This window comes from Periplaneta americana, chromosome 10, assembly GCF_040183065.1.
Source record: "Periplaneta americana isolate PAMFEO1 chromosome 10, P.americana_PAMFEO1_priV1, whole genome shotgun sequence".
Taxonomy (NCBI): domain Eukaryota; kingdom Metazoa; phylum Arthropoda; class Insecta; order Blattodea; family Blattidae; genus Periplaneta; species Periplaneta americana.
Genome location: NC_091126.1, coordinates 178,947,938 through 178,971,235, shown reverse-complemented (window position 1 = coordinate 178,971,235; position 23,298 = coordinate 178,947,938). Strand labels below are relative to the sequence as shown.

Sequence of the window (23,298 nt, the reverse complement as noted above, 5' to 3'; positions counted from 1 at the left end):
ATTTTCTTTCAGGCTGTGCAGATTTTACATGATTTGCCATGTATACCTTCTTAGATCCTTCGGTTTTTAGCTTATGTGTTTTATGTTATTGATAAGGGCCCAAATAGTCATAGCTGCTGACACACCCTTTTTAAACCCTCATTATCCATCTATTTTGGCTCCTAGTTCTTATCTTTCCAGAACTGATTAAAGATGATCAATTTCTCTTTCTCAAAAATATTTTCACAAGCCCTTGAAAAGGACACTTTAAGCAGAGTTGACCGACACCAAGGATGCATTACAATGAATGGAAATCACCGAGCTTCTCCTATGATGTTGACAAAGTACTCATATCTTTCAAAATATTCTTTTTTCTACCAATGATTATTAGAATTTGTTTTCTTGTTTTGATAAATACTACCATCTCTCGAAGTACTGACTGCTCTTTTTTTTAATCTTGTACATATACTTTTTATTTCTTTTTGCGGCCAATAATGGGACATATGCAATGGAATGAAAGGAAATTACGTTGACAATGAAAATATGTCTAACGTTCTAAAATGATCTCACTGATTACTGCTTAGTTGTATAATTAATAAGGTGTGCAAGAATACCTTCACTAGGAGATGTGTACAATTTTCTGCATATTTCTTGAACACCGCCATATTCTTGTATTTTTGCTACCCCCTCACGGCCTCGGGTCTCCATGAGCTCCCGAAGCTGTTTGAGGGTGATGCCATACTGCGCTGGCCGCCCATCTATCGTCGCCATTACACGAACAAAACGTATTTACTGTAAACAAAGAGACAGTTACTCATTAGATGAGATCAAAAAATGCAGACTTCTTAATATTTCATGAAAATACCTGCAGAGCTGTTACAGATAGTAAATTTATTTACTTTACTAACTCAATTTAGAATCTATTCAACTCTTCCAGAATGACAAATTCTTATCAACCAATTTTCAATTCACAGTAGTGGAATTTGCTAATATGAGATAAAAATATAATGCAAGCTTGTTTAGATGTTCAGCAAGAAATAAAATGAAAAAAAAAAAACAACAACAAAACAAAACAAATGCAAGTAAAAATGAAAATAATGTAAGTTATACTGGGTGTTCATTTCAAAGTGTGTCATGACGTCACTGTTGTGAGTCAGCGATTTGAAGAGACTTTCAGCTTTTATGTCAGAGAAGTTGCCTATTAATCAAGGCGTTCAATCTGAACTTGAAAACGTGTATGGTATAACTTGAACGTCATAGCAACAGATGGCTGTCTGTAAAGTCTGTGTGCTACCATAACTTCTTTCAAATTGTGTTTTGCACGGGCAAGTCATATGCAGGGTATTTGTTATCATCGGTTGCGTAGGTTACGGCAACATTCCACAGTACAAATCAAATGCTCCGTGTCCATGTTGACCGTCTAAGTTAATGTCAACAAATACGTAAGTAATCGTCTTAACCCTCTCCCCATATCCCGACAGTAAGAAAAAAACTCACCTCAGTACGTGTTTCCAAACAGTTCACATTCCTGCCACTATAGGCGTACCATAAGTATCGGTAAGTACTCTTCGGAATGAATGCCGTACTTGCTAGGCAACTTCTCTGGCACATAGGTAATACGCCTCTGCGGAAGTGTAGAAAGATTGAATTCTCTAGGCTCATCGACTAGCCACATGGCGGCATACAGCGAGCCATGACACACTTTGAACTGAACACGCAGTATAGTAAATGAAAATTTTATGAATATTAGTTTTCTTTATTTCACATGGGTCAAACTTATTTACAAAAGAATTCGACTATGTGTAAGATTTATGTGCACTTAAGTCCAAATTGTTTCTTGAATTCAATTCGATTAAATGTGTACTCCTGAGTTAAAGATATTTTAAACCCATCAATGTTAAATATGAATTTGTGTTCAAAAAATATTTTCCAAATGCCATAAACCAACAGCAGATTTCATATTCCAAAGGATTAATGTGGTTTTACATTTAAGACAATTTATCACTTTGGCTTAGATCAGTGGTTGTTAGCACTCGCTGAAATGGGTACGTAAACATAAACAGTCATGCAGAAGGGAGAGGGAATAAGCGTACCCGCCAGCAGCCATGGATGCACGCTAGTGTATCTCTTACGTGTAGGAAGAGAGAGAGAGAGAGAGAGAGAGAGAGAGAGAGAGAGACTAGCCCGAGGGTGCACTGTGCTGATAACCGTTATCTTAGTATTCATTAGTATTACCAAGAAGTATACTGTAAATCAGTTCCATGTATTCAACTGTACTAAGAATAGGGGAAATGAATCATTAGGCCTATAAACATAAGTACTTCTAAATTTCACAGCTACTTATTGTTCTTAATTTTAAGGTAAGTGGGATACACTTATGTCTTTAATAGCTACTCAAAGTAAATAACGAGTACTATAATGTGAACAGTCTCAGTTGCATTATTTACATAGTTTTCCATTCAAACCTTAATGCCACATTTCGATGGGCTCCCTTCCCTTCACAAAGTAACAAAAATGATTGCAATTCATCCAATTCACTTAATTGGTACATAGCCCCGCTTTCCAATTGACTATTATTACAGCTGAAGTCTCAGGTCAACAGGCAGCAACAAGGAAGAGAAAGAATACGTCATAATCTTGACAATCTGCCAGCTAGACAACTTCAGATTATCATACCAAAACTGGCAGTCATATCACTCTTACACTTACATGATACCAGCAAACAAATCATACTTTAATCTGTTTCTTTTTATAATTTTCTTATGGGATGCAAGATAGTGATGAAAGAAGTTCACTTTATTTACAATCAAGAACTGTTGCATACTTAAACAACTACCACCAACATACTGTAGCTGCCCATATCCTCACTAATAATTGTATCTCTTCAACATCAATGGTTAGCCCCATTCACCATCACTAGTTAGCCCCTTTCATCATCAATATTTGGCCCTATGTACAGGTATCTTCAATAGTTTCACCCTTCATCATCAACAGCTGACACATTCATCATTATAGGTGATGATATAGCAAAAAATCTATCAGAGTGCTACCACAACCACACTACTCTCCAGATCAAGTAGCATGCAATATTTCTGGTTTACATATGCTAAGCAACAACTGCACATCCGCAATTTTCTTCAGAATGAAGCCAATCCGACATTAAGTAACAGATCAAAAATATTTCTGAAGAAGTTGGTTGAAATACCCATTCCCCACACTACGCACACCCTAGCACATGACGTAACTCTCAACAGATACACATCATGTACAGAGTGGCCCACCAAAGTGGTGTACAACTTGAAAATGGGTCACAGTATTCTGTTCACAATTTCATATATTAAGTCTGAAGATTATATAAATAAAGAAAATGCATTGGATCCCAAAACATCCAGAATACCTCATGAATTTATTATTTAGAATTTACAAAATTTTCACCAAAATGAACCAAAACATACAGAAACAAAATTTACCAAATTATTCTTAAAACAGAAGGAAGACGATACTAAAGGATGAAGAGGAATCACATCCAGTATTGTGGGGAAGCTTGATATGATTACTTAGTGCCACAAATGTGTATGAAATAGAAGCAAAATTTTTAACTGTCACATTTAATGATCAACAATTTATATTTCTATTCCTGCACAGGGTGGTGAGAGGAAAGGAAAGAGACAAGAAGGGGGTCAGGGGCAAAAAGGGGCAGAGTGGTGAACACAGGGGTAAAAACGAGAGAAGGGAGTAGATGAGGAGATCATGGAGAGAATGCTGGGGAACAGGAGGGAGGTGGAAGTAGGGTATACAGAGTGAACCATAAGTAACGTCAATTTTAGGGGTTATTCTTAGAGATATTTCAAACAAAAAAGTTCAATACAATTTTGCTCGTTTTTGGAAAGCCATTAATTTAATCCCCAATATGCTCAGTCAATTTAAGACAGCAGTGTATTACGATAATACGATACGGCCTTAGGCCCGTAACACTCTTGCAGAGTTTTCGCCAGGGAGAAATGTGTTGCGAGAAAATTAAAAAATTGATAACATGGATTCAAATGGACGTCCACACACTGGAAGAGATTCTCGCTCGAGGCAAAAACATTTATCAAAGATGTTTGACATTTATACTCTTTATGACGACTGAATGTATAAAAAGATATCACAGGTGGCGATGAACTGTATTGTTCTTATTTGAAAATGAGGAAAGATGGCTGATAATTGCAGTTAGAAACTTATCGAACTTGTACAATGTCACCCGTAGGCCTATTTATATGATACACGGGATGAAAACTATAAAAACACGAAACTTAAAGAAGAAATCTGGAGACAAATATCAGATTATCTGAAAATAAATAGGGCTATATTTTATTTTGACGAGATTTAATTGTATTGATTAGACATTTGAAATAATGTATCTATATTATGTCTTAACAGTTTACGTAATTTTAATCAGAATATAGCAAAGAAATCTCTATCATATCATGAATGGAAAAAAAAAAAAAAAAAAAAAAAAAAAAAAAAAAAAAAAAAAAAAAACGGGTCCATTGAACCTGAAATAACGCCTAAACCTATCATCATTGAAATCGAAACCAGTGTCCAAAACCCGCCCTTATTTTCGTAAGATACAATGTGATTTTCAGATATTTCTGGCTTTAATTTTAGGCCTACTTATTCTTTTCATGAACAAAATATGTTCATGTAACTCCATTTCCTCAACATCTGAATACTAAGAATTCAACATAGCGTTCGTACGTAATTTGTGAAGTACGACAATATACGTAAATACATAACCTATAATAATATTTCCCCCAACGAGTCATTACTATAATCAGATAAATGCTTTCTGCAAGAAGGCAGTGCATAGATGATCATAGCGAGGTGTGATCTGTGATAGCGATAACTCGCCAAGTGTGTGGAGGAAGGCTCTTCGCCTCTTTCTCGCAACACATTTCTCGCTAGCGAAAACTCTTCAAGTGTGTTACGGGCCTTAGGTAAGGTTAATTAGGTGTGTATTAAGGTACGGTCACACGTCGCTACTTTTGCAGCGCTGCAGTACAAAAAACTGCGCAACTTTCGTACTGTGACGTGTGAACAACGGTGCAACCCGAAAAGCAGCGGCTGCCGAACCTGCTGCCCGCTACTTTTTCATGCTGCGCACAGCTTAGAAGTAGCGACGTGTGAACAGGGTTCCCAGGGTTGCAGCCGCAGCATTTTTGATATCGGTTTTGTTGAAACTTTTGCTGCGGTTGCGACCAGTGTTGCCATCCAAATGTGCCAATGATACTTTTATTGTTTGGATATATTTTAATGTTGGATGTTATGAAAATAAATTATTTGTAACAGATACTAAATGTACAACACATCCTGAGTATATTTGCTGACGATATAATTCATTTTTTTTTTTTTTTTTTTTAATTTTCCGTAGCGCAGTTTCAAACAGGAGGGTTGCCAACATTGATTACGTGAATATGCTGTTGGTTATCATTTAAGTATATAGGCGTTTTTAAAACCTTTATAGTAAAAATAAAGCCAATTTCTTAATACAAGTTAGGACAGAAAAGAAAAAAAAATGATAAGTACCGGTAAGCTTTCGCATGAGTTTATTAATAATGCTAACATAACCACAAAATGTATATCGAGAAGTCAACATGGAGATGGAAACCTGCAGCATGACTGCGGCTGCAAAAGTAGCGCCTTGTGTGTGAACAGACTCGCAACCTCCAATTGCAACTTTTGCAGCACTCGGGTTGCGCAGCACGAAAAGTAGCGTGCAGTGCGCTACTTTTGGCTTACGTGTGAACACGACACGCAACTTTTGCAGCTGCAGTACAAAAGTTGCGCAGCAAAAGTAGCGACGTGTGACCGTACCTTTATGTAACAGGTTAGATTAGCTTTGGTTAGATGTGTGGTATTGAGATGTTAGATTATGTCAGGTCAGATGGAAAAATCTGAAAGAACAGAGAGGCTCCGCCCACTATCCCCTCCACTAGGAAGTAGGAGTCCCCGTCTTATTTCTTCACTTACACTGGGATTCGATCTGCCGAATTTGCATTCCGAAATTCAGAACGCACGCTATGTGTAACGAGCAACGCTTTAGACCACACAGCCACGAAAGCAACGGTTGAAAATGGGGGAAGGGGAAATGAATCTACTTATGTTCAGTGTGGAGTAATGTCTGCGAGTGAGGGAGCGAGGGAGACGAGTTTGGGTCTCCATTTGTGTTACTTTGACAGGTGAGTGTTGTGTTATACACTAGGTAATGTCATTTTAAATTTGTTATTGGTGTAATTTTTACCATATGAGTGTCGAATGCACATCGAATTTTGGCGGGCGTAGGTTTGTTGTAGGAAGGCAAGAAAGTGAGCCACCAAGGTGACGGGTAGAGAGAGACAGGCACACAAAGAGCAGCTGCCGTGCGAGAAGCGATAACAGTGGGGTAAGTTCCCCTACCACTGTTCTGTTCTTTAAGATCCTGCAGGTTAGATTAGGTGCGTAGTATTTTGAAGTCAAGTAAGGTTAGGTTAGATTAGGTGTGTAGATTGAGTACTGTCGGCGCTGGCTGCACCAACTCATCTTGTTCGCACAGCTGGCAGCTCTCGAACGCACCATCGTCATGTGACAGCAGTGTTGCCATAACTTTTTATCCAACACTTGTAAATTCAACGATTTTCACTCCCGAAATCACGGGAATTACATCAGCGAGGGAGGCGGACACCTGAAGGGGAAGTGAAGCAACTGTCCGACTTATTAACGGATTTTCATTTTTCTTACGTCAAGCACTTAAATATAATTTTATACAGTATAAGGTTACAAAGTAATGTTTAGTACGTATAACGAAGAAAGAAATGAATAAAAAAACACAGGACACATTATCACAAATTAAAATTAATTGTCTTCAGAATGTCTCTGCGACATACTTTCAAAATCAGGAATTATGTCACTTACTGCCAGTCGTGTTGATCACGAAGCTATTTGTCTGTCAGTCGTGATCTAAATTTGTTTTTTACTATTTTCATTGTTGAAAATAATTTTTCACACACGTAAGTTGTAGCAAACATGGCTTCAACAGACCAAGCGAAAGAACGAAGCTTCGGATAATAATAATAATAATAATAATAATAATAATAATAATAATAATAATAATAATAATAACAACAACAACAACACTTAACCTTTTAATGTTTCATGAGTGACATGTAGTATAATGCCGTTTTATGTTATACAACCGCTTCCTCGTAATACTTGTGAACAAATCATACATTTAATATTCTCATCATATTGGCAGCAAAAAAATGCGTCCGCCCATCCTACTTGAAACTTTCATTTTTGTAGAGGTGCATGGTTGAGAGAGAGAGAGAGAGAGAGAGAGAGAGAGAGAGAGAGACATTGCGACGATACGCCACTCGCAGGTCAGAAACAAATACAAATGAAACGGAGTTTGACTCCAGTGAGTGAGAGGGTGGGGGTTGGAGGAGGTAGGAAGCAAGAGAAATGTATAGCTATCATTGCGAGCCATAATGTGCTCACGAGTCACATTTTCGCCACGGGTGATGTAAGGTGTATGGAATAAAATGTTGCGTGGGTTTCCTTCCCACTGGTAAAAATTTGATATATGAGTTACTGCAATATAAAATAAGATTCACAAGATGCAACAAGTTATATACAGCCCTTTTAGCCTCGTCCTATAGGACCACGCCCACTTGTATCTACATCTTTAAGCTTCGATGTTAACGTAAGATGAATGGAATAAATTGTTGCTGCATGGGTTTTCTGACAGCTGCTAAAATAAATAAGTGTTAGTAAAATGGAATATATGAGTTAATGCGATATAAAATAAGATTCATAAGATGCAACATGTTCTATACAGTCACTTTCCGTATTGTCCTATAGGAACCACGCCCACTTGTTGACAAGTTAAAACATGGCGTACAGAGGTTCAAAAGTTTCAAGTATGGCGGCGCGATCGCCACTCTATATTCTTATTTCTAACTCGTTGATGCAGCACATAATCCTTTAGTCCTTTCTTGAGCATGGCGCAAGAAAGTCGTCCACCGCTGTGGAGTAGCGGTTAGCATGCCTGACCGTGGAACGAGGGGGCCCGGGTTCATATCCTGGTAGACAAGTTACTTGGTTGAGGTTTTTTCTGGGATTTTCTCTCAACCCATTAAGAGCAAATGTTGGGTAACTTTCGGCGCTGGACCCTGGACTCTTTTCGCCGGCATATCGTTCAGACGCTAAATAACCACAGCAGTTGATAAAGCGTCGTAAGAAAATAAAAAGGCAGTCTTAAGACAAGACACATACCCAGTTGTGTCCAGTCTTTTACAGGAGAGAGCGAAAGAGTGTCCTGTAATCATTTCACAGTGTTAAATTACAAATCAGCAATATACAAGTCACAAGTAAAATATTACAAATGCTTGTAAAGTGTGTTCCACAATGCAATCTTACTAATTTGCGACGCTTGAGAAGCTTTACAAAATCAGTTAAAGAAATTCGCAAACGAGAGTTCATTATTCAATGTGGTCGACGATAATATTTTGATTGGTCTACAATTTAAATGATCACAGGAACCGCAAAATTAAACAGATTTAGAATCGTTCAGCAAGGCTCCTCTCTAGGTTACTAATGGCTAGTGGGAATAAATTTGCAGTTTTGAGAGCTTAGGGAAGAAAAAGGATACCTGTATACTTGAGGCTTGGAAACTTCATGAATGCCTGCTATTGCATTGAACCGACACTCATCCAATGGAAAGCAAAACAAAGTTGTTACTTTTGGATATTGGATCTTTGAACCCTATATACAGCATCGGAACTCTGTACAGACCTTTCAATATATTAGTGGGCCTATGAATGTGTTAGTTCTTACTTCTTCAGTAACTTCGTCTGAGCCATTGCATTACAATTCTTACTACTGAAATACATTTAATGAGTACGTATTTTTTTCCTCAGTTATGCATGATTTGTCGAACTTTCAAATTTTACACACCTAAGAACAATTGCAGAAAATGTGATAGCTTTATAAGTAACATTTACACATCTGTAAGTCGTTTCTCCATTGTGAAAGAAAACACTTGTGAGGTATGCCAAATTTAATTTTGTAAAGGATTTGATTTTCTTTGTAAAGTTAAACTACAAACTTAAATTGAGAAACAAAGTTCACAATTTGGAAACAAAATTTAAAATATACAAGAATTTATAAGAATTGAAGAGTCCACTGCAAGAATGATGGATGTCATTTGGAATACATTTTGCAGGAGAAACAATTGAAAGTTTGAAATGCTTAGCGCTCAAAGCTTAACTGCGATTTTCCGATCATTACTGGGCAATGACTATCAGTGTTAATGCCATATAACTCTCTATGTACATTCTATATGTCTTAAGCTATGCATTGACAGTCTTGGTTCATTTTCGACAAGAAAGTGGCATCCATCATTCTTGCAGTGGACTCTTCAATTGTGAAACAAGTCCCTGATCAGGGGTTCAAGCCTCTTGAATTTTAGTTGACGACATTTGTGCTTCACGGAGAAAATTAAGAAACTGTTTCACAAATGCTATTTTAAATGTCACATTATATACAGAGAGAAAGCGTTGCGTTAGTTCTCTCTGGGCAAATGAATACAATTTATTACTCACATTCCCGCGCCCTTACCCCAAAGTTTAGAAATTGTTGTACAATACTTTTACATACTTTTCAGAGAAGGTCACATAATTATGTGTAGGTAGAGCCGTGATCTCAAAGCACGAATGACGTAACGTCCATTACGTCATTATACATCTGATGCATAGGCGACTATATCAAACCTCGCCCAGCTTTCCCGGCTGTGCCGTTCTAGAGGCACGTTGGAGAATCTTACGTCATGTCGACACTCCTTCTGCTGTGGATGATTGACAGTAGCACTGGTCCAGCTCTGATTACGGAACAATATTAGGGTGGAAGAACATGGCATTAAATTTTAGATCCCAGTCCCTGTGTTGAAAGGTATCGAAAAATTGTCAATAGATTAACAGTAATTAGGCATACATGTACCAGTATATGAAAGACAGAGACATTCAGAATAAATTAGAGTAGAGTTACTGTGTAGCGTATAACTGAAGAAGATGATTTAAACTTTCCGAAATGAAAGGTTTAATCTTAAACTCTTAGGGCCGTATTCATAGACACTTTTAGGGCGGGTTTCCGGTGGATGATCAGCGTTTCTCGTATTCATAAACCAGTGTTAGCGATAGGATATGATTTGAATTCTGTACAAGTAACCAGTGGATAACCGGGGCTAGCTTAGTACGCTCGTAGCGCGTGCTGCGAAATGTCTATGAATAGCACCCCTAGAGCTCAGAAAAATTATATAATTCGTATGGACGATCATTGAGAAGGCCTCATGTCAATGTCGCAATCATCTTTATTGTTATTTTCAATTATTCTGTAAGTTGAAATTAATTTGAGTCCAAAATACAAATGCAGAAATAATTCACAAGAACTTGTAGGGGTGCCATGTTGACAAAAAAATCATGGTATCACAGACTGCACAAATATTTATTTTAATCGCATAATTTCACACCCTTCAACACTGTAGACAGAGGGGAATGACATAGTACAACAAAACAGAATTGCTCTTCAATTTAGGAAGAGGCAGAGACCAACATAGGGTAAATGGACATATGATCTATATCTTACATTAATGAAGTTAGAAATGTTCTCATTATTACTAAAATGATCTTGATTTTTAACATAAACATAATCTGAGAAAGAATGCTCATAAGAACAAGATATAAATTCTGGAAAAATTCTTCACACAATGTCCTTTTATGCACACCTGTCATCATTCTTAGGGTTTCCTTTTGTGAAACAAAAATATTTTTAGTTTCAGAAGAGTTTCCCCAGAATAATAATCCATATTTCACTGTAGAATTAAATTAAGCAAAGAAGGCCGTGTTTGGAGTGTTCATATCGCCGATGGAAGATACAGATCATAATGCATAACAGGCAGAGGTGAATTTAGGAGTAATATTGTGTGTATGTGATGGGAAGATAATATTAAAATGGATTTGAGGGAGGTGGGAAATGATTGTAGAGACTGGATTAATCTTGCTCAGGATAGGGACCGATGGCGGGCTTATGTGAGGGCGGCAATGAACTTCCGGGTTCCTTAAAAGCCAGTAAGTATTGTGTGCATGTTTCCATTTTTTCAGTTGAAGTCATTATTCACACCTAAACCAAGAATCTTTGAGCTTATCTATTCTTCCGGATCAATTCCACTTAAACTAATATTAAAAGTAAACTAAGCAGTCATATGCAAACCTGTACTAAATCTGATTACATTGGCTTTATAAACAAAGTGCCAGTTTATTTGCACTATCAAATCGTTCGTTAATTTTAAAATTATTAGAAGTTATTACTTTTTAATATTATTTACTTAAGATACTCACGCTATATCATCTAAAATAAGATTACCTACCTGGGGTAAATTAAAACAACCCAAGTTGTCACATTTAATACCATAAAACTTCAATTTGCTTCATAGTATTTATTGTGGAAAGAAAAAAATGACCAGTTTAAAGACTTCTGCATGGTGGTCATGCAGTACTGAAATTTTGCACGATACTATGTTTATGCTTCCACTTACTCTTCCCCTCCCGCGCCTTTAGAATAGGCTACGCCTACACCTGTTCTGCCGTTATGTTTCTAATTTAGACAATGATATAGAACACGAAACTTCCAAATGCACGAATTTAACAATGAATAATTTTCCTCGTGCCTGTGAGGTTCATCGCGTGTACATGTGCGAAGGGCATTGGCAAAGGCCTGTAGTCGAAGTGTGTAGCTCAGTGGTAAGAGGTTTGACTATGAATTAAAAGTTACCGTGCTCTAGCTCTGATGATTTCCTGATTCATTTCTTTATTATAAGTTCGTATTTCGATCATATGTGGAGACAAAGAGGAAATCAGAAAATAGAGAAGGTAGGCGAATGCTGGGTTTACAGTGGAATACCTGCCCTAGTACAGAAATCTATGAATTAATATTACTGAATTGTGGTCGGGGGTGTAATTGTAAATTAATTCTTTATATTTAGGATATAATGAGTTCTCCTGTACATTCGTATTAATGCAGGAAAATAAATATCACGGTATTGAATTGTATGAAGTTCAAGTATTTATCCAGAGTTTCCATTAATAATTTAAATTAATATTTATACTTAAAATTTAGCAGTTACAATTACCCCAATATGTTTAAAATTAGCCCAAGAAACCGGCGAAAAGTAAATGCCTAGGGTATAAAAGTTGTTTGTACTTATATGAAACTTCTTTCATGGTCAATTGTAAATAAATGGTTCCAGGATGCAATTTTTGTATCATTTTTCTTTAAAATAAGCGTTTACATTTACCCCAAATTTTTAGATTCCTTTTGTAGTATAACAACCTGTAATAATGCTGCATAATATATGTTACAGTAGAACCCCGATTATCAGTCACCCTATTAACCGATTGGTGGATTAACCGTCTGTCTTTCGTTTTTTTTTCCTTTTGCTGCAGAAATATATTAAGTGCTGCACATTGTATTCGCACGTTATTTTTGTTTTACAGAGTGTTATTACAAGCCTTTTCCTTTACACAGTATGGGCTACTGTTCGAATTGTCGTACTGTATAACATCTGTATGAAAATTTCATTTAATTTAATGTTTTGTACGGGTGTCGAAAGAAATCTCATTGTGCTATGAATAGAAAAAAAAAAGTGTAAATAATTTAATGGTTTGGGGAAAGAGAAACCGTGGCCCATCTCGCATCAGAATACGAGATTGGAGTGTATAAAGTAGGCCTACGTAAATCTACAACACTAGACCTTCACTACTCATATCTTTCCACAGACAGCCATTGCAAGGAGTTTCCTTGCCCCTTAAAAAAACCGTCGTTGACAACCAGACTTAAATTAATGAACTTCTAAGCCGCTATCTAAACGCAACACCAAGAAGGGAATTACGAAAGTGTAAAAATATTCACTAAATTTACGAAAATCTTTTATGGTACGGATTATCCGATTTTTTCGATTAACCGTCCAGCCAATCCCATTCATTACCACGGATAATAGAGGTTCTACTTTATTTATATGGGGCAGAAGCATGGACATTATGACGAAGTGAAGAGAAGCGAATAGAAGCATTTGAAATGAGGATATGGAGAAGGATGGAGCGTGTGAAATGGACAGAGTAAGAAACGAAGCTGTGTTGGAAAAAGCGGAAGAAGAAAGAATGCTGCTGAAACTGATCAGAAAGAGGAAAAGGAATTGGCTAGGTCACTGGTTGAGAAGAAACTGCCTTCTGAAGGATGCACTGGAAGGAATGGTGAACGGGAGAAGAGTTCGGGGCAGAAGATGATATCAGATGATAGACATTAAGATACATGGATCATATGTGGAGACAAAGAGGAAGGCAGAAAATAGGAAAGACTGGAGAATGCTGGGTTTGCAGTGAAGTACTTACCCTTGGGCAGAACAGTATGAATGAATTATTATTATTATTAGTAATTGCTGTAACATTTTAGGTTCCTAAAACTGTATTTTAATGCCTACTTTCAATCATTATGGAGCCTAGTTGAGATGTCTAAAATTTGGTTAATGGCCTAAATATCCGAAGTCTAGTTATAATGTACATAAAATATAATGTACGGTTTTGCAGGCATCATTATGGCATGAATAGTTTTTTCATAATTTCAACGGACTCAACGTACCTGTCTAGTGCGATAAACTTGCTAGAACGCCGTACGTATTAGGAAGAGAGTGAGATCAGCGAATAGGGATTACAAAGAATGGACACTGAGCGTATTTTCCTGTGTGTTGTTTATCTGTGCGTCGGCGTTTAGTTCCACTTTCAGGCACTAGAGGTTATTGTAATCGAGCACACGCTAAGATAGTAATTTAGAATAGAGTTGAGGCACGGGATCCAAACATCGCTACCTTACTGCATAATCCAGCAACGCTTTGCTTCAGATAAATTAAAGTTAACAGCTTTTCCTTATATCTCAGTGACAAACTAGTTGTAATAATATTTTTTTTTATATTTTATATATAATAAATTATATTATAAAATAATATAATGCATTATAAAATTATGCATCAAATTCGTTTAATTTGTATTCAATATAATATAGGTATATGGTTTTACTTTTCACAGGAGTTCTGTTTTTCCATTTTCAGCGCTATCAAATTACTACATATTTTAATTGTTGCTGGGGGTCAACGTCTCAACTCCCATTATAAAGGAACTCCAAGAGTCTACACATTACAGATAATGATGGATTTATTATTTCATCGGTCCAATGTATTTTATTTGAGTACATAATGTACCTAGATGTATTAATTGTATGCGTTATATTTCCGCTGTGTCGACTGATAGCTGGTGTGATGCCAGTGCCAACTCCAGGGAGAAAGCAGAATCTCACGCTCAAACTGGTTTGAAGGTCATTGAAATCAGTCCTGCTATATCAAAGGTACCGACGCGAAGTGTCCATACTGTATAATTATCTATACTCTGGTGAGATAGAGATGCTATACCTCAGCCGTTCTACTAGCGAGGCATCTTGCGGCAACAGTGTACTGGCCAAGACCCGTAACCAGTGCTTTTTTCTTTAGGTGAAATACTCTATAATACGCTATGACGCTACTGTCCAGTTCCTTCGTTTGGATAGATTTTCAAAGAAGTCGATATTTGTTAGTTGTTAAATTTCTTGTCAGTTATTTAGCAGTTACAATCTGCTGATACAGTAAATAGTCTTACCTATTATCACAAGGCCGTCAAGAAGTTCTTGGCAAGTGCGGAAGTAAGAAATGACAAAGCCACATGTACCACGTGTCACTATGTAATTACTTGCGGCATATGTGTGGATAAATTACTGAAATCCCTTCGTCATAGTATAAATATGTAACATTGCACATACGCTGATCAGGGTGATGTACTCAGAAGATATTTGCCCAACTGCGACGACCAGGTTGAGCGTTTCGAAGAATTTCTGCACCATTTACGTCAGATAGGCTCTAATTGTTGATTATCTTGACAATTAGAACATTCTTACAGCAAACATTTTCTGTAGTGCTACAACATTTTACTGTATACATAGTGAACCGTAAGTAATGTTAATTTCAGGCAGTTATTCTTTGAGATATATTTAAAGAAGTTTAATACAATTTTGCTTCTTTTTGGTTAAAAAATTTCAGAGATAAATATTGTTTTATGTGAAACATTTCATAGCGTGTTTCGGGAAAGCCATTGATTTAATTCCCAAAATACTCGGTCAATTTAAGAGAGCAGTGTATTATGGTAGTTAATGATAGAAAGAATATGGTTGAAAGCATTTTTGTTTTGTACTTCAATGTGCAAAAATTTGATCCGAACAAATGTAACATTTTTAAATTCCTTTTCAGAACTAGAAGTTACACTTGTTCGTATCAAATTTCTGCACATCTAAAAGACAAAACTAAAATTATTTCAATAATTTAGTATCCTGATACACTGCTCTCTTAAATTGACTGAACATATTGGAAATTCAATTCATTGCTTTTCCAAAACACGCCATGAAATGTTTCATATAAAACCAACCATTTCTGTCTTGGAAAGGAAGCAAAAGTAACAAAAAATTGTATTAAACTCTTTTGTTTGAATATCTCCAAGAATAAACCCCTGAAATTAAAGGTATTACTTATGGTTCACCCAATAGGTCTCTCTCTTCCTCTCAAGTTCTGAGAAATGCGAAATTCCCAAAATGTTTCTGAAATGAATGGTACTAAAACGGTTCGGTTATTTTTCTTAAAGATGGAGTGCCAGGAGGCCTGTACGGTATCTTGAAATAACGTATTATTGTAGACAATTTCGTAGCGTTCACTGTTGCCTAGTAAAGAAAGGATAGCCGTCGATACCAAAGTGATAACAATTAATTTTTCTTAGAATTTACTGGACAGAAATGTAGTGTTAGCTACCGGCATAGCTCAGTTGGCTAAGGCGCTTGCCTGCCTATCGGCAGTTGCTCTCGGGCGCGGGTTATATTCCCGCTTGGACTGATTACCTGCTTGTGTTCATTCCGAGGTTTTTCCCAACCGTAAGGAAAATGTCAGGTATTATATGGCCAATCAATCCTCGGCCTCATCTCGCTATCACCAGTCCCATCGACGCTAAATAACCTCGCAGTTGACACTTTCTTACTTACGACTTTCAAGAACTCTGAGGTTCACTGCCGAGATTTTTTTTAGTATAATAACCTGTAATAGTACTGCATAATAGGTTATTTCTGTTTTCTTGAGCTGTGTAATGTAACACTCCGTAGAACAGTTCTTTTTAACAAGGTTAATGTGTAAAATCTTTACTGAAAAAGATTAGAAAATTTGCTCTGGAAGCAATAGAAACAGAAAAACATAACATTTTCCCTTTAAACAATGGAAGTAGAATTATGTATGTCCTCATACTATCCTTATATGATAGCTCACAACTATCAGCCTAATATCGAAGTCGGAAAGGATTTTCTTGCGAATACTGAATCGACGTTTATATTCTAAGATGGAAGAACAGTTGGAAGAATAGCAGTTTGGCTTCACGAAGGGAAAAGGTACAAGAATGCAATACAATGCAAGTACAAAAATAATACTTATTGAAGTACAATATCCACATTGCTGTCTGAATCAAAAGCGTCGAGGGAGAAGTGACAAATTGAAAGTTAGACGTGGGTGCAAGCCTGTCCTACTCCGGCAATCACTGTTTCACTGAAGAAACATAGAATGTTTTGAAGGGAAAAGGCCGAAAATGGACGCATTTATTAGGTTAGCATGTCAAGAGTGCGGAATCGAAGAGCAAGGCAAGATTTAACAGCAACGGTGCCCAAGTGATCACGACACTCCATGTTAGTAGGTCTATAATTAAGTTCGAACATACCCGACACCTATTAATCGATAGTGATTGATAATTCGTTCATATAAGTGTGGCTTTATTATTTATTGCTTGGACAAGTCAGTGCTGCGAACAGAGTATAAAATAAACATGCTACAACGAGTTTGAAAAGACGCTGTTGCTAACGCTAGTGTTTGACCTTAGGGCTGCCCTGTCTCCAAACATTCCCACAATGCGCTCTCGGATTGCTTCGCTAACGTAACTAGAGTAGCTATAACAGATGGGTGTAAGATAATAGTGTCACCTATTGAGAACTAGCGGAACTATTTCAAAATTTATCCACTTGTATATAGTCTTCGGTTTTGCAGTATCCCGTGTTTAAAAAGTTCGCTTACACGATCAAAAAATTCTGGTTCAGATATCTCTGAACGCCAGTGTTCACGGAATCGAACCCGGAGTTGCGTGAGTGAAGATCTCAATATACTGTCTTTAACAACAGCTGTGTTCTTTTTTTCCTCGAAGGGGAGCCCCATGGCAAGCAACGCAGTCTTAAGCTTACTGTACAACCTCCTAATATTGGAATGAGTACTGGAGTCCTTAGGACGGCATTTTCTGCAAACATGTGATTCACTGCTTTTTTTTTTTCGTGTTATCTATTCGGCTTGTGGCAATCCGGTTCTAACGAAGTCCGCGCGCACGCAGAAACTACCCTCCGTCGCCTTGTTAATATGCCTTCCCCAAATCGATATAATCTGTTTGCATTTCACGTGCTTACGTTCTGCTGCATCCTTTGATCCGTAGATCGCGATACCGCAGATTCCGCGAATCACCAAGGCGCCATCCGTCCGAAGGAGCTACACTCCCCGGGTATACCGTAGAAGCTCCTACGGCTCCCTGGGCCTGAGACGTTGATACAGCGTTGTAAAATAACCCAATAAAAAAACCGGCTCCCGGGATTTGTGCACCTCCTCCAGACAGATGATACTGAAGGCGAATCACGGAACCACGTCTGGCACGATCTCACGGCCGACCTGAAACTATTGAAATTAATGAAGGCGAAATGAGTCAGAGGTCCAACGCCGAAAGTTACCCAGCAATTCTGCTTCAAATGGTTGCGGGAAAACCTCTGAAAAACTCAACCAGATAAACTGTTCCAACCAAGATTTGAACCCGGGCAGGTTCGTTTCACAGGCAGGCATCCTAATCGTTATTCCACAGTGGTGGACTCCGCAGATGTGTTAGAAGTCGGGAAGCGACGAAGCTATTCATATACATTTCGCTAGCCCGCGTTACGAGCGTGCTAAACTAGCCCCGGCTATCCACTGGTTACTTGTACAGGATTCATATCATGTCGCTAACACTGGTTTATGAATACGAAAAACGATAGTTCGCTGATCATCCACCGGAAGGTTGCACTAAGAAGAATGTCTATGAATACCGCCCTTAGAATTTGGAATATGCCGAAAAAGTACAGAGGCGGGCTATATCCGCTGTGTAATTAGGGTTTACCCTGACATTTCTCTTATAGTGCCTGAGGGACATCGGGCTCTCAGTGCGATTTGGTTTTGTTGAATATTTATTTTTGAACGAGTTAAACTTATCTGACGTTTCGGGCTACTTACAGATTCTAGAAATTATATTTCACTCAATTCTTGATGATCTTTCCAAATCCACATTGATGCAACCCTGAGGACCGAGATATTAAATGTTAGACGGTTTCGTACTAATATCAATAACCGCAATGCAAAGAGAGATGGTGCCTACATGCTAAATGAACTGAAAAGTAGCTTTCTTTAGCTGCAATTGTTCTTATTTTTGTAATAAAATGTGTTGCATTTTCCATTTTAGCACAGCAACCAATATTCACTTTGTTTCTTCTGGGAAGAACACAAAATTAAGTACACAACTAAAAGAGGATACCTATGTGAAACAGATTAATTATGCACAACCTCGTAGAAATAGATCTCAAATATTTAGCCATTTAATATCACGACGGAGTCACCGTGGAGGCCACGCAAAGCGTGGCTAAATATTTGTTCTTCAAATCCTCATGCACGAGGTATGAGAAATACTAAAAGTTGTTCCTAGCCATCCGATGTCGTAATAGAAGTATTGTACAGTCGTGCCAAGAAAAAATGGCCGGCCTTTTGTTTAGGTCAAAATCGAAGTTTTAAGTCATTTATCGTTCCCAAGCTTATATCATTTTGTTGTATGACACACCATGAACACACGACAGTATTTTAATAAAAACTCTAGAACTAAGCTACACTGGTGAAGTATTGTCAAAGACACAAGGACCATCTCCTGAAATGTCTGTGTATATTAAAACGCGTTCTCTTCAACACTTGGAAGAACTGGTCGTATGCACGAGCTCTGCACTTCAATACAAACGACTGACAGAGTCATAATAAACGTGCGATCGCTCTGTCGCTCCGTAGACTATTATACGCGTATGGTATACAGAGAGAGCGGGACCTCTGCAACAAACTCTGAGGTACGACAGATTTCGCTATTAGTTATCATTTTTCGAAACAATCAGTGTTAACCTACACGTGGTTTAGGAGCTACGCAACATTGAAGAAAACGTAAATTTTGGTGACATTTATTTATTATGAAATGAATTAATTTAGGCTACTTGAAGTGCCATACGTGTTCATAATGTCTACCCTGAAACTGATTACATTCATTACACCGTCATAGCAGTGAATGTCTAACATTTCAGTCTGTGTTGAATTTGATCAAAAGCAGCGAATCGCACAATCAGTTCCTCTCTGGTGTCAAATGAGGTTGCATACACAACTCTCTTCTCATGCCCCAAAGAAAAATGTAGGGGCGGTAAGTTAGGTGATCGCACTGGCCACGCAACAGGACCCACTCTCCCCGTAGTATTCAGATTGCTCGTGCAACCGGGCTGAAGTGCGGAGGCGCGGCATAATGCTGGAACCACATGGCCCTGCGAATCAGGAGTAGTGCATCCTCCACGAGCAGCGAAAGTGTTTGGGAGGAGTTCAGGGTATTCAAACAGAGCGACAAAATAACAGATTGCAATAGATGATCACTAGGGAGGCGGATGTTGATGAAAAGTCATCTTATTTTTTCACATTAGGGCGATGCCTATTAATATAGAAATCCTTTTTATGTTAATACCAACGTAAAAAAGTAATTTCTTATATTGCATTTTTTTAGTTTTTTAGCTAATAGGTCATATTTATATTTTTTCGGATTTTTTTTGGTCATTTTTAATACTTTGAAGAACTTTTAGATCATGTGGAATGCATTTTACTTTCTTCTTTACCAATAGGTCTGATAAACCATTTTCTAACCAAATAGGTCAGTAGTAATTACCTACTGAATAAGTGAATAACAGTCAAATTTGAGTTTTATAGTTTGGAACAGACTCTAAAGTCCATCCCTCATTCCACTGAAAGCTTCACTTCACAAAACTGAAGTAGGCCTAATATAAAATGCTTGATAGCAGCTTACTTTAAGTGAGGACTTTGACCGCTACTGCTCTTTTGTCGGTGCGAGGGTGTCTTTAGAATTTAGGTTTGGAAGGGAGAAAACGTTCACCATGTCCTGGACAGGACGTTGTGTCCTCAACATGGTTCGACAGGGATGTCTACTGTAGTAGACAGTATTTTTAACACAAAGATTGCAAGAATGCACGCTGCGCCCATAATTTGTTTTGTCATTCACAATCCCTCATCTGGAAGATCTGGTAACAAAAGTGAAGCGCGGAAGGATGAGGAGACGGAGAATGACTGCACTGACATGGACCACCTCTGATTGAAAAACATTAAATCTATTGTTTTCCCTTAAAACCTTAATTTTGTTGCATCTTCTTTTCCTTTATCTTAGCCAAATTCCAATGTCCGATGCAGTATGCTGTAGTATTATAACAATACGTGTCATCACCGTCACATGGGACGGTCCGAGACAATGTCCGAAGCCACCGGCTTGGCTCAGTCGGTTAAGGCGCTTGCCTGTTGGCCTGAAGTTGTGTTCGGGCGCGGGTTCGATCCCCGCTTGGGTTTTTTTTCGAGGTTTTTCCCAACCGTAAGGTGAATGCCAGGTAATCTATGGCGAATCCTCGGCCTCATCTCGCCAAATACCATCTCGCTACCACCAATCCCATCGACATAACCTAGTAGTTGATACAGCGTCGTTAAATAACCAACTTTCGGCTTTACCCTTATAACTAGAGACAGTTTTCTTAGTCCAAAAACACTGGAATGAGTATAAGTGTGCACGGGACATGCATTAGGTCACGTGTCCTTCAACAGACACCCTGCTCACAAACACAAGTAACGCATACTACAGCGCACTCTAAAACAGGTTCCTTACTCCTAAGTAGCGTATGCTTTAGTTTAGCAATGTTTGTTATTATGCACTACTAGCTGAAATAGAGCTGCGAAAATACATGAATGAGTAGAGGAATTCGGAAGACATTACAGTATGTCTGTGTAAAGGTTACATAATTGTGTGTAATTTATGTAAGACTGGCAATCGGTTCTAAAAGACTGTGTTTACAGCAGCACTATAATTAAAAAAAAACATATAAACCATTTAAAATTGATAGAAAGAAGCGAGTCTGACGATCTACCTTCAACTAGTAATTCAGTGTCAGAGGACTAATTTAGCAGAGATCTGTATGAAATGATGGTGAATACAAACATTCCTTTCAACAAATTTGAGGACAACCACGTTAATAAAAATTTTGTTGGAAAGTACATTTCTACACAAGGGCAGGCAGTACCTGTGTTATGGTAGTACCGGTATTTTAAGTTAAATGTTACAGCAAACATTGTTGTAATATAGGCTTAAACATTTCATTCAAGGCAGTACCTGTGTTACAGATGTACTAGTATTTTAAGTTAAAATTCTACATCAAAGGTTATTGTAATATTGGCTTAAATATGTTGTTGAGAGTAGTATCTGTAAAACGGTAACATTTTAATTTAAAATTTCACAGCAAAGACTATGTTTATTCTTTTGTAATACACAACACAGCCCTACTCTTGAAATCGTTCTTTTATGTGTGCACTGTGGTTGTCTTTGATGCGGAAATAGTATAGCTTGTGATTCGCTGATGATGACGTTATGCATTTCCTAAGGCTCGATAAATACTTAATATAATCGCCAGCCACTTTGGCTCATTCGTTGGCGTTCACAGAAAGCACACGAGGACGTTATTTGCCGCTCAATTATTTGCTGAATTACAGTGCGTTTGATTTATTATCATAGGAACTACGATATTATAATGTTTAACGGTGTGGCAAATAGATTCCTCGTCTGGTAGTTCGGCAACGAAAGAACAAAAATGGCGAACGATACTACCTACCTAGACTTTATAGAGCCTTCACTTCCTAAGACGTAAGGAAAGAGGAGGAGGAGGAGGAGGAGGAGGAGGAGTCATGCCGGGAATAACAGCGTCGCGAGTACAGCAACTGCGATTCTTTGCTTGAATGCTTTATACTCCCTATTACATTGTTTTAGAGCAGAACTAGACCTCTAGTAACACGAAAAATATATCCTATATTAAATTTTTTATACTTAAAACAAAAAATAATTGTAGATTTCTAATAGTACATCAGAAAAATATGGACAAGCTGAAGTGCAAAATAGCTTAAATTTCCATTATTAAATATTACACAGGTCTGTGTTTGGATAACCAATTTAAGTTCTAATACAAATATAGGCTACGAATAAATTTGATTCATTTCTCACTATATACCATTTCATGTACATGTACAATATGCAGTATTTAAAAATGAGTTCATTTGAAAATTTGTCCCGATTTAACTAAAGCAACGCACGATAACACTCCATCTACTCCTGTGTCCTATCAGTGGTTTACGGTAACGAAGACATACGTGGCAGGTCCCCCTAAGCTACTTCAATCTCCATCTGCCGGCATTATCGTGTTATCGAAGGCGAACAGCCTCATTATTGTTAAAATCAAGCAGGCACTCGAATAGTGATCTCATCGTAACAGATGCTTTCAGCATGATATTTTGTATAGAACACCTACAGATTTGTCAAGGATATCAGCGTGAAAAAGCCGTTGACGCCAAGAACTTGCACATATGGCAATAAAATATACAATATTTCGTATGTGTATAATGTGCATCGTTAATGCAGAGTCGCAGAATTACGGACGTAGAAGTACCGGTATGTATATAGGTAATATCTACATTTTTCAACACATTCTTGGAACAAATGTGCGCCTTTGTTTAACAAAATATGCTTAGGTAACAATAGTGTGAACAGACACTTCCGTATTTCGATTAATACGACGCATCAAGCAACCGACCCCGCCGACCAAGGCAGGGAATGTTCGGAGTCTCTTTAGTAAGTTAAGTTTGGCTAACGAAAAACTATCTGAACTAACAATAAATTAGTTTATGCTCGACCATGCCGAAATGTAGTAATTATACACCTGGTAGCAGCCCTTTAATGGACCTCATTA

General features: G+C 37.7%; 1 protein-coding gene across 15 annotated transcripts in view; it reads right to left on the bottom strand.

The window, feature by feature from the left end:
* Window positions 1–23,298, bottom strand: part of PMCA (plasma membrane calcium-transporting ATPase 3) — an 805,979-nt gene that overhangs the window by 153,822 nt on the left and 628,859 nt on the right. For all 15 annotated transcript variants that reach the window (XM_069838528.1, XM_069838532.1, XM_069838529.1 and 12 more), the window contains one exon: window positions 594–771. In XM_069838528.1, coding sequence (XP_069694629.1) covers window positions 594–750 — 157 coding nt within the window. In that variant the 5' untranslated portion in view covers window positions 751–771. The remainder of the gene's footprint in view (window positions 1–593; window positions 772–23,298) is intronic.